At 32.9% G+C, this 13,376-nt stretch overlaps 1 protein-coding gene across 5 annotated transcripts in view; it reads left to right on the forward strand.

The window, feature by feature from the left end:
• The window catches only part of LOC101894539 (CUGBP Elav-like family member 2), a 382,563-nt gene that overhangs the window by 323,308 nt on the left and 45,879 nt on the right, over nt 1–13,376 (forward strand). For all 5 annotated transcript variants that reach the window (XM_059124771.1, XM_059124770.1, XM_059124768.1 and 2 more), the window contains exon 5: nt 2,986–3,164. In XM_059124771.1, coding sequence (XP_058980754.1) covers nt 2,986–3,164 — 179 coding nt within the window. The remainder of the gene's footprint in view (nt 1–2,985; nt 3,165–13,376) is intronic.

Consider the following 13,376-nt stretch of genomic DNA (forward strand, 5'->3'; position numbering starts at 1 on the left):
GCATCTTTGGTTCGTAGAACACTTTTTAATTCCCAGATTAGTTTTTAATTTCATGACACTTTTTTGATAATTTTTTATAAGGGCTCGACTTTTCATATCCTTGATCACAAGGTGGTCAGGGTATTATGACTTTGTGCATTTGTTTGTAACAGGCAAAAGAAACGAGACCCATACCATTCCACCAAATTAAGCCCGAAAATAAGTTTGCTAAATTTGATCGAAATCGGTTCGTATATAGCCATAAGTCCCATACATATATATATATATTGTTCATCCGATTTTTTATATATGTCCTTCACAGGCATATGCCTTCCATAACAACGATATTCGAGGAAATATATCAAATAAAACTGAGAAATACCTTTGCGAAACTTTATCGAGATCGGTTCAGATTTCGGTATAGCACCAATATATACAGGGTGAGATGAAAAAATTGCAACCAACTTGAGACTGCTTTTATTTCTAAGGCACTCGTCCTTCAGAGACTTCAACAATACAGGGTGGGATGATAAAACTACAAGCAACTTCAGACTGCTGTTATTCTAAGCCACTCTTCCGACAGCTGTTAAAATTATTACAATGACAGCTCATTATATTATTTACAAGCGTACCAAGGCATTTTGGTGAGAATTTTTCGGACAAGAAGTTATTCGTGATGGAATTCAAGCGTGATATTGTGATTTCTTTATATTTGGCTGGAAAACCACAAGTGGCTATCGTTAGAGCACTCCTGAATAAAACTTTTGGGTCTCGTATCATCCGACCTACCATCTCATACATACCGACGTCAAGGTGGTGGAAGTGGACGGAAGAAAACAGCAACATCAGCAGAAATGGTTCGAAAAGTAAAGAAGCGAATTGATCGAAACCCGCGTCGCAGTTGCCGAAAAATGAGCTGAACATATCGCAATATTCCATTCCGTAAATATTAAAAAATTAGCTCGGGGTAAAGCCATTGAAATTCCAAAAAGTGAAGGAACTTACACCGCAACAGAAAAAAGATAGACTCAAGAGAGCTAAAGAGTTGCTGCGCTTGGCCAAAAGTGTTGAACTGCCGAATTTGGTTTTCTGCGATGAGAAAACATTCGTTGTCCAGCAGTTTGTAAACAAACAAAATGATCGTATTTATTTGCCAAAGAGGTCAGCTGAAAATGTGCACCTTACGTTGCCCACCAGAACTCAAGCGCCGGCCATGGTGATGGTGTAGGCCGCCATAACAGCCAATGGTCGTTCTCCGCTCGTATTAATCGACCATGGCATCAGAATAAAATCCGAATATTATCGCGAAAATATTTTGGAGGGTGTATTAAAGCCTTGGTCACCCAAACATTTTGGCCGCAGACCTTGGACAATCCAACAGAACACAGCACATCCAAGAATGGTTACAAAATGAGGTTCCTCTCTTCATTTCCAGCGCACAATGGCTACCAAAATCTCCGGATACCAATCCGTTGGACCATTGTGTCTGGAGTATTTTGGAAAGCAAAGTTGGCACTAAAAAATACCAGAGTGTCGATCACCTCAAGCAAGCGCATCGCCGGAAATAGGCCAAAATACCGCCGATCAACATTCGGCAGCGTGTGACGGTTTCATTGGCCGTTTGAAGGCCATAATTCGTGCCAAAGGTGACTAATTCGAACAAATCTAAACTCATTCTAAAATTTGATGCTATTTCCGATATTTTTTGCTTTCATTGAATAAAATTAAAAAAAAAACACCCTGTATACCTAAAATTCACGGATTCCAAAAAAATTTAATCCGAAAATTTCCAATGATTTGGAAGATGGCTACGTTTTCTATTTAGGCTAGATAAACATCTTTTTTAGGTCTACTTTCATAATCTGCTGAATTTTCCCCTTAATTATTGAAATACTTAGATGTTGCCGCACATTGTTATTGATGCCGAAGAAAATAATTTTTGAAAATAAACGATTATCTAACCCTACATTTTTTTAAACCCTACACATTTTTTTAAATTCACGATAATTTTCCAAAATATGTATTTTTTTTTTTAATCTACGATATTGGTCCTTGATATTTTAAATGTATTTGAAATTCTGGCGTTTGGGTAAGATTTAGACCCTTGATGTCTTCCAGGACCTATAGTAGAATTTTATGGCAAATAATTCTGTTGAATATTGTAATTTGCTACGATCCCGTTGAAAGGTAGTTTTTAACAATTTTTTAAAAGAAAGACCAAAAAGACCCCATTGTTGTCACGCATGAGGGTTAACATATTTTACCAAAATATTTCCCACATTTTTATTTGCAATATTGCCGAAGAAACTATATTCCTAAAATCAACGGATTCCAAGAAATCTTAATCCGAAAATTTCTACAAATGTGGTAGAGGGGAGAACTTGCCCTCTTAATTTAGGTTGCTTTGCGATGTAGACTTTTAAAACGCCGATACACGTGTCTTCCTTTTTTCTCTATTTTCATACTATGATGGATTTTCCCCATCATTACTAAAAAAAATTTAATTTGCCGCACAATGAACATTCTCTTTTTCTCATAAACATTCATTTTTGTCTGATCTCATTTTGATCGACCCTGGTGTAAAGTGTTTTGTGGTCGTTTATACCACTTTTGCATCATCTTCACCTCTCTCTGAGTAGCTTTCTCAGTTGCAAAAATAATTTGCAATTTGCAACATTTTTATACAATTTTTCACAGCTTTTTCTTTGTATGTTTCTAAAGTTTTTCCGGTTATGTAAAATTTCCGGTATTCATTCCCACCTGCTCTTTTCTCAAATTTGACTCCCCTCTCCCCCTCACACCCTCAAATTCTACCACTTAACTCAATAAGTAATGGCTTGTATTTCATTTATTTCAGCTCAATTTTCTTTGCTCTACAAAGGAGCTGCCATTTATTATTGGAAAAACATTTCTTTCATTCATTTGCTTTTCTTTGTATTTCAGTGTGTTAATTATTTGCCTTTCACTTATGCGTTTTCTTTTTTCTCTTCTCTCTCTCTTTTGCAGAACGCAAACTTTTCGTCGGCATGCTGAACAAAAAATACAATGAAGCCGATGTGAGGCAATTGTTCACAGGACACGGCACCATCGAGGAATGCACGGTGCTCAGGGATCAAAATGGCCAAAGCAAAGGATGTGCTTTTGTAACATTCGATACCAAACAGCATGCAATTGGTGCAATTAAAGTAAGTATGGAGTACATAATTCAATTTTTTTTTCTGGAAGGAAGAAAGAGGTTTATTTGTTTTGTTTGGGGTTTTTATACACTCGAGGAAAAAAGTTATTGTATAAAAAAAATTAAAAAGAAATAAATAAATGCTCCAAGCAACTGATATTTGGAAAAATATATTTAAATCAAATAATTTGATGACAATATTTCTATATTTGGCGTCATCCTTCTAAAATGATGCTTTGTTGGAAATTTTTGCCCAAACTCGAACAAAATACGGCTTTAACCCTAAAATCTATTTTTAATCTATATGAATTTCTGGCGTTCAGGTATGATATAGACTCTTGATGTCTTCTAAAATCAATAGTAGAATTTTATGACAAATAATTTTGTGAAATATTTTAAATAGCTAGGATCCCATTCAGTGTGAGTTTTTATACCCTACAACACTATGTGTTGGGGGTATTATAAGTTTGATTGGGCCAAAAATTATGTAACATCTCGAAATATTGATTTCCCACATAGGAAAGTATATATGGATCTTCCTAGATCGCCGAGTTGAGTCGATCTAGCTATGTATGTCCGTCCGTCTGTCCGCCTGTCCATGTTAATTTGTAATCACTCTACAGGTCGCAATTATGGCCCGATCTTCACGAAATTTAGAATGGAGATGGGACTAGGGTCAGAAAAGAACCCTATTTCTTTTGGAGATGATCGCCAAATGTTTAGGGGTTGAAATGGACCAAATACTGAAAAAATGTCGGATTTTGCAGTAGCTATACAGGCCGCAATTATAGACCAATCGACGCGGAATTTCGCATGTAGCTAGAGTTTAGGGCGGGGAAGAAGCCTACCAATTTGGTTGGTCATCGGATAATATTTAGCGGGTAAAATAGACCATATCTTTTGTGTTGAAAAAATTCAAAATTTTTTATTAAACCGCGAATATTTTAAATCCCGGCGAAATCACAAAGCCATGACAAGGTTACTTCTGATCTTTACATTGATGTTAACATCCAACAAAACTGATATATAGCAAAATATGTGCGATATATATGTTTATCAAAGAAGATATGCTTGAAAAATCTCTTATATGTCGAGAACGGCTGAACTGATTTCGACAGTTCTCATTAATTCAGAATGGCCTCTTGGCAGGAAAGAAAAACATCTAAAAAAATCGCATAAAGATATCTCTCTAAAGATGAAAATATTGATTTTGTAAAATTGTCTCATATTTTTTCAATTTTGTCATATTTTTGGCATATTTTCATTTTGAATTAAACATTTGGTAATATTTCTATAGCTAACAAAACTAAGTAGTTGAGATATCAGGATATCATATACAGATCTTATTTATGGCCCGATCCTTACGAAATTTTGCATGGGGATAAGATGAGGGTCAGAATAGAAACCTACTCTTTTTGGAGATGATCACCATATATTTAGGGGTTGAAATGGACCAAAAAACTGCAAGATTTTCTGCAGGTCGTAATTATCGCCCGATCCTCACGCACATTTGAATGGGGGTTACCGGACATTACAAAAGCCAAGCAGTTTTGGATGGAATACAGGAAAGACGCACTTCTGACTATTTCGTTAACGATGATTTCGTTGAAGAATATAGCCAAATGTCTGTATCTCATATAGATGCGTTTCAGTCAAAAACCAATAATAAATGTTAATCTTTTGCCACTTCTGAGAGATTATAGGTCTTTGGGAAATATTGGTTCCAGATCTAGGAAGACCATTTACGTGCAACATCTACTTATAAATTGGAAATGAGCAAATTAGTTCAAGTTTCTATTATTCGAAAATTAGAGAACGGAACCTGATGGTTTTCTTTTATTATTTGTCACAACATCTTGTGGAATTCTTTCGAGTATCTCGCCCATATAAACTGTATGGTTTATTATAGTGTTGTAGGGTATTCAACGGTCGGCCCCGCTCGACTGTAGCCTTTGCTTACTTGTTAGCCATATTTTCATGGAAACATACGTCCCCATTTGGGCTCATATTAGCCATTATTAGCACAATCTACATGAATTCGGATAAAGGATATTTAGGAGCTATATAAAAGTCTTAGCCGATGTCGTATTTCCTAAATCTGGTAACAAATATCATTGTTGTAGAATGGATATTACGAATTTGAGGGACTTTAACACCAAATCGGATGAAACATATATATGGGAGTTATAGCTATATCTGAACTGATTTTGATTTTGATATTGGTCATTTGGTGCACAATTAACCCGAAATCGGTTGAAGATATATATGGGAGCTATATCCAAATTTGAACCGATCTTGATAGAATTTGGCAGAGGTATTTCTAGACTGTATCTGACATCTGAAAATCATTCTTGAGGAATGCATATTACGCATATGGGGAACTTAAACACCAAATCGGATGAAACATATATGGAAGGTATAGCTATATCTGAACCGATTTTCACCGAATTCGATATACTTCCTTGTATACAAAATTCGGTCGGATGTACCAAAATTCAGGACTGATATTGACCATATGGTGCACTTTAACCCGAAATCGGTTGAAGATATATGGGAGCTGTATCTAAATCTGATCCGATTATCACCAATTTCAATAGGGTTCGTCCTTGAGCCAATTTCATCTCAATAGGATGATAAATGCGACCAACATTTTGTTCACAAAAATACATTGACAGTCGGACGGACTGCATGCATTAATCGACTCAGAAGGTGATTCTATGAAGATCCTCAAAAGTAACTATGGGTCAATCTCGCTTCCTTCTCCCTGTTACAAACAAATGCGCAATAATACCCTTACCACTATGTGGTGTAGGGTATATAAATGAAATCCACGTTTTATGTCCTGTTGGTCCTTGAAAAAAATATTCTTTAAAAATCCACGTTTTATATCCTGTTATTCATTGGAAAAAATATTCTTTAAAAATCCACGTTTTATATCCTGTTATTCATTGGAAAAAATATTCTTTAAAAATCCTCGTTTAATATCCTGTTATTCCTTGGAAAAAATATTCTTTAAAAAACCACGTTTTATGTCTTTTTGGTCCTTTAAAAATCCACGTTTATTAGTCCTTGAAAAAATATTCTTTAAAAATCCAAGTTTTATGCCTTTTTGGTCCTTTAAAAATCCACGTTTATTGGTCCTTGGAAAAAATATTCTTTAAAAATCCACGTTTATTGGTCCTTGGAAAAAATATTCTTTAAAAATCCACGTTTATTGGTCCTTGGAAAAAATATTCTTTAAAAATCCACGTTTATTGGTCCTTGGAAAAAATATTCTTTAAAAATCCACGTTTATTGGTCCTTGGAAAAAATATTCTTTAAAAATCCACGTTTATTGGTCCTTGGAAAAAATATTCTTTAAAAATCCACGTTTATTGGTCCTTGGAAAAAATATTCTTTAAAAATCCACGTTTATTGGTCCTTGGAAAAAATATTCTTTAAAAATCCACGTTTATTGGTCCTTGGAAAAAATATTCTTTAAAAATCCACGTTTATTGGTCCTTGGAAAAAATATTCTTTAAAAATCCACGTTTATTGGTCCTTGGAAAAAATATTCTTTAAAAATCCACGTTTATTGGTCCTTGGAAAAAATATTCTTTAAAAATCCACGTTTATTGGTCCTTGGAAAAAATATTCTTTAAAAATCCACGTTTATTGGTCCTTGGAAAAAATATTCTTTAAAAATCCACGTTTATTGGTCCTTGGAAAAAATATTCTTTAAAAATCCACGTTTATTGGTCCTTGGAAAAAATATTCTTTAAAAATCCACGTTTATTGGTCCTTGGAAAAAATATTCTTTAAAAATCCACGTTTATTGGTCCTTGGAAAAAATATTCTTTAAAAATCCACGTTTATTGGTCCTTGGAAAAAATATTCTTTAAAAATCCAAGTTTATTGGTCCTTGGAAAAAAAATTCTTTAAAAATCCACGTTTATTGGTCCTTGGAAAAAAAATTCTTTAAAAATCCACGTTTATTGGTCCTTGGAAAAAATATTCTTTAAAAATCCACGTTTATTGGTCCTTGGAAAAAATATTCTTTAAAAATCCACGATTGTTGGTCCTTGGAAAAAATATTCTTTAAAAATCCACGTTTATTGGTCCTTGGAAAAAAATATTATTTAGAAATCCACGTCTATTGGTCCTTGAAAAAATATTATTTAAAAATCCACGTTTATTGGTCCTTGGAAAAAATATTCTTTAAAAATCCACGTTTGTTGGTCCTTGGAAAAAATATTCTTTAAAAATTTTTAAAATTAATGAATCTTTTTTCTTTCACCCAAATTCCAACCCTTTCATATATATCACATAATCTCAATTCGTTGCAGCAATTCAAGATGCAAAGTTTCTGTTTTTTTTTTTGCGCTCTGCCAAAGCAAATTGCTCACGTCATTTTGAGAGGCGTTTCTTGTTGCATCTTTGTGTGATTTTTCGTTTCATTTCTTTTTGGAAACGTGATTTTCACATTTGCATCCATCATGGGCAATTACCACATGCCAAACAACTGTCATACAGTCATACATATGTATGTATGGGGATGTGTGATGCATTATTTCTAAGCATTTCACATATATCGGGTAATGGAGACAAACGGAAAAATATGGATATTATGTTTGTATATGTGTGGCATTCCATCTTCTCAGCTTTTGACAATTTTGGCATTCTATAAAGGTTCAAAACGGGTCTGTCCTAAATTTTCAATATACAATCTTTAAGTGTGCCCGATACCTTTAATATATTTTTTTTTCTTCTCCATACTCACTAATATCTCGGCCGTCTTCCATGGCCAAAGCTATTTTTTGGGAGGGACCCACACGAAATAGGCAGTTAGTCATATTCTGCATCTGCATAATAAAGGCACTTGTTCTCTTGTGTTTCTGCTTGCTGTTAATACGACAAATTCGTTGCATGGCTTCGTTGCAGGATATTTGCTAAATTTATAGCCTATTTTTCTTTCTTAGCAAAAATTTGTAGCCATTTGTTTTATGGCCACAATGTTAACGAGTTTATGTTGCCTTTGGCCATATATATATATTTTTTGGAAAGTGTATGTGCAGTTAAATGGAGAACGTTTTATTCATGACCTCAGAGAGCCGGAGAAAAAAAAACGACGAACAAATATAAGAAAATCCGAAATAATTCCAAAACACGTTAATATGTGACATTTTTATTGGCCCCAAAAAAAGATAATAAAGGACGTGGTTATATTACCATATGATAACCCAGAAAATTTAAAATGCTTTCCAATTGAAAATTTCTTGAAAAATAAATACAAATTTTTTGAACAGCCTAAAAGTATGCTTTAGATTTGGATATGCTACATATGTAGCAGTGCAAACTTATTAAAGGTATTAGGAAATATTTTCGTGTTCTTGGGCCATTATTAACAGAGCTATTTTTATGGTATATATTGTTTACACGAACTTCTTTTGTTCAGGGACTCATAATGAAATTTGATTCGGAATATTTCTTTCTTTAATACTTTCCATAAAAAATTAAGTATTGGGGCAGATTTTGACCTAAAATGAAAACGTGTTCGATTGGCAATAAAAAACGTAAACACATGATTTTCATTTGTATTGTTTTCATTTCGAATGTAGTTTTCCCGAAAACTATAACAGCTAGTTGTATGATTTATTCTGAGATTCCTAGTGACATTTTATGAAGAATATTTCTTCTTTTTACACTTTCAGCCTTAAATGAAATTTTATGTTACATCCAGACATCAATTCGTAGAAAGGTCTGAAAACATTGATCGAAAATAAAATAAGTTTTTATAAATCAAAATAAATTATATTTTTTTATGGTACACATTAAATATACACATTTCTCTTGTTCAGACACTAAGGATGAAATTTCATGAAGAACATTTCTTCCTTTAACACTTTCTCCAAAAAAGGAAGTATACGGCGAGATTTTGGCTCAGAATTGAAACATGTTAAATTAGCAGTAGAAACTACAGTAGATATTAAATGCAATGTTCAAATGCAAATTTTTTCAAAAACTATTTCACCTAGATATATAGTTTTGTCTGAGATTTAAACTGAAACTTTGTGTAGAATATTTCTTCTTTTGACTCTTTCTGCCTAAAACCAAATTTTATGTTACTTTCAGGCGTCAACTCGAAAAAGACCAATGTTAAGTGATCAAAAAATAACTTTGTCGGAAATAAAAGAAATTATTTTATAAATTAAAATAAATGATATTTTTTTCATTATATATATATTAATTATAAGAATGTCTTTTATTTAGAGACTCATATTGAAATTTGATCTAGAATATATCTTTCTTTGACACTTTTCCAAAAAAGTGAAAAATTATGAGAGATTTTGGCTTAGAATGGAAATCGTATACATTTTGAATATATTTTTCTTAAAAACTATTGTAGATAACTATATAGTTTCTTTAAGATTTATAGTGAAATTTTGTGTAGAATGTTCCATCTTTTGACAGTTTTTGTCCAAAACGAAATTTTATGTTGATTTCAGGCGTCTACTTGAAGAAAGGCTGATCAAAAAATAATTTTATCGAAAATAAAAAAAAATATTTTATAAGCCTAAATGGAAGATTTTTTTATGATATATATTAAATATACGCATGTATTTTATTCAGAGACTTATATTGGAATATATCTTCCTTTGACACTGTCCCCAAAAACTTAAGAATTAAAACAGATTTTGGCTTAGAATGGAAACGTGTTAAACGAAGAGTAAAAAGGTCAGTCGCTTGTAATAAATAAATTTCTAATGTAATTTTCTTAAAAATTATTGCAGCCAGCTATACGGTTTATTCTGAGATTTATGTAGAATAACTCTTCGTTTGACACTTTTTGCCTAAAACTAAATTTTATGTTACATTCAGACATCAACTCGAAAAAAGACCAACGTAAAGTTGTCAAAAATAAATTTTTCGAAAATAAAAAAATTATTTTATGAACTAAAACGAATGATATTTTTATAGGATATTTGAATTATATAAATTCTTTTATTCAGAGACTTATATTAAAATTTGATCTAGAACATTTCTCCCTTTAACAATTTCCTTAAAAAAGTGAAGAATTAAGAGAGATTTTTGCTCAGCATTGAAACGTGTAAATGAAGAGTAAAAAAGGCAGCACATAATTTTCGCTTGTAATCTATAATTTTCGAATGCAATTTTCTCAAAAACTATTTTACCTAGATATAAAGTTTAGTCTGAGATTTATTGTGAAATTTCGTGCAGAATAGTTCTTTTTTAAATCTTTCTGCCTTAAACGAAATTTTATGTTGCCTTCAGGCCTCAACAAGAAAAAAGACCAATGTGAAGTGATCAAAAAATATATTAAAAAAAAAAATATTTTACAAAGTGAAATGTATGACATTTTTATGATAAATATTAATTATACAGATTTATTTTATTCAAAAACTTATATTTAAATTTGATCTAGAATATATCTTCCTTTATCACTGTCCCCAAAAAGTTAAGAATTAAAAGAGATTTTGGCTTAGAATGGAAACGTGTTAAATGAAGAGTAAAAATGTCAGTCGCTTGTAATACATATATTTCGAATGTAATTTTCTTAAAAACTATTACAGCTAGCTATACGGTTTATTTTGAGAGTTTTAGTGAAATTTTATGGAGAATAATTCTTCCTTTTATACATTTTGCCTAAAACGAAATTTTATGTTACATTCAGACGCCAAGGAAAAATTGATAAAAAAAAGTTAGGGAATATATCGTTTTTGGACAATATTGATTCAAATATTTTATTGGTAACTAATAGAACTAGAGATTACCTTTTATTAGTGACTTATAGTGAAATTTGATGCAGAATAATTTTGTCTTTGACATTATCCTTCTAAAGTGTTACTTTGTCGGAGATTTTTAAAAACGATTTTAACCCTAAAGTGTCTCTTTCATATATTTGAATTCCTGACGTTTAGTTAATATTTAGACTCTTGACGTCTTCTACGACCTTCTTTTAGAATTTAATGACAAATAATTTTATAGAATATCTTGACTTGCTACGATCCCGTTTAAATATATTTTTTAATCATATTTTCAAAAAAGGACCAAAAAGACCCCTATTTTGCCTCGCTTGAGGATTAAAATTGTCCACCAAAATATTCCTCATATATTTATCTTCAATATTTCCGAAGACACTATATACCTTAAATGAAAGGACTTCAAAGAAAATTTTTCAAAAAAACATGTGGAAGGGTGGGAACTTCACTATTTTATTAAGGCTGCTTTGCAATGTATACTTTCAAAACGCCGATAATATTTTTAACTTAAATTTCAAAACCTGCTAGAGTTCTCCTGTAATTATTGAAAAAATCGAATGTTGTTGCTGACTCAATTGAAGATGTTTCTATAGAAACTCCCAATCTTAGCCAGGCTAATCCAAATTTAAACATTTCCATAAAAACAAAAAATGATGTACGTGTGAGAAAAATCTGCAGTAAAGTCAAACGCCATAATTTCTACATATTTTTAAATTTTTAATGAATGAAAGAAAAAAATGTCGGAAATAGCATCAAATTTAAGAATAAGTTCAGATTTGTTCGAATTGATCACTTTTGGCACGAATTATGGCCTCCAAACGGCCAATGAAACCATCACACGCTGCCCGAATGTTGCTCTACGGTATTTTGGCCCATTCCCGGCGAAGTGCTTGCTTGAGGTGATCGATATTTTTTAGTGCCAACCTTGCTTTCCAAAATACTTTAGACACAATAGTCCAAAGGATTGGTATCCAGAGGTTTTGGTGGCCATTGTGCGCTGGAAATGAAGCGAGGAACCGCATTTTGTAACCATTCTTGGGTGGCGCGTGCTGAGTGCAATGGTCCTGTTGAAATGCCCAAAGTCTGCTTTAATACACACTTCAGAATATTTTCGCGATAATATTCGGCATTTATTCTGATGCCACGGTCGAGTAATACAAGCGGAGAGCGACCATCGGCTGTTATGGCGACCCACACCATCACCATGGCTGGCGCTTGACTTCTGGTGGCCAACGGAAGGTGCACATTTTCAGCTGACTTCTTTGGCAAGTAAACACGATCATTTTGTTTGCTTACAAACTGTTGAACCACAAATGTTTTCTCATCGGACAAAACCAAATTCGGTAGTTCACAACTTTTGGCCAAGCGAAGCAACTCTTTATCTCTTTTGAGTCTATTTTCTTTCTGTTGCGGTGTAAGTTCTTGCACTTTTTTTGAATTTCAATGGGTTTACCCCGAGCTCATTTTTCAATATTTGACGAATGGAATATTGCGATATTTTCAACTCACGACGCATTTTTCGGCCACTGCAACGCGGGTTTCGATGAAGTCGCTTCTTTGCTTTTCGAACCATTTCTGCTGATCTTGCTGTTTTCTTCCGTCCACTTCCTTGACGTCGGGCTACGCTATCAGTATCATGGTAAAGAGCGATCGTACGAGACACAGAAGATTTATTCACATTTTCACATTTAAATGCTGGAGTGCTCTAACGATAGCCACTTGTGGTTTTCCAGCCAAATATAAAGAAATTACACTATCCCGCTTGAATTCCATCACGAATAACTTGTTTTGTGGAAAATTCTCACCAAAATGCTTTTGTACGCTTGTAAAGAATGTAATGAGCTGTCACTAGAATAATTTTAACAGCTGTCGGACGAGTGGCTTAGTAATGACAGCAGTCTGAAGTTGGTTGCAGTTTTTTCACCTAACGCTGTATATGAATTCGAGGTGTTTAGGTAAGATTTAGACTCTTGGCGTCTTCTAGGATCTATTGTAAAATTTTATGGCAAATAATTTTGTAGAGTATTTTGACTCTCTATGATCCTTTTTACAGGGAGTTTTTAGCCATATTTTCAAAAAAAAAACCAAGAAGATAAAATAGTGGTCTTTTTGGTTCTTTATTGAAAATATGGCTCACTTGAGGGTTAAAATTATCCACCAAAATATTCCTCGTATATATATCTGCAGTATTTCTGAAGACACTATATACCTAGAATACAAGGATTCCACGGAATATTAATCAGAAAACTTCAAAAAATTTTGAAGAGGAGGGAACTTGCCTCCTATATCAAGGTTTCTTTGCGATGTAAACTTTCAGAACACCGATACAAGTAATTGCTATTTTTAGCTCAACTTTCAAAATCTACTAGAATTCTCTAATTTTTGAAAAAAAATCGGATTTTGTCGCTGACTCAATTGAAAATTTGTTTCTAGAAATTCTCATTCTTAGCCCGCTGAGGTCA

Source organism: Musca domestica, unplaced genomic scaffold (genome assembly GCF_030504385.1).
Source record: "Musca domestica strain aabys unplaced genomic scaffold, Musca_domestica.polishedcontigs.V.1.1 3, whole genome shotgun sequence".
NCBI classification, from domain to species: domain Eukaryota; kingdom Metazoa; phylum Arthropoda; class Insecta; order Diptera; family Muscidae; genus Musca; species Musca domestica.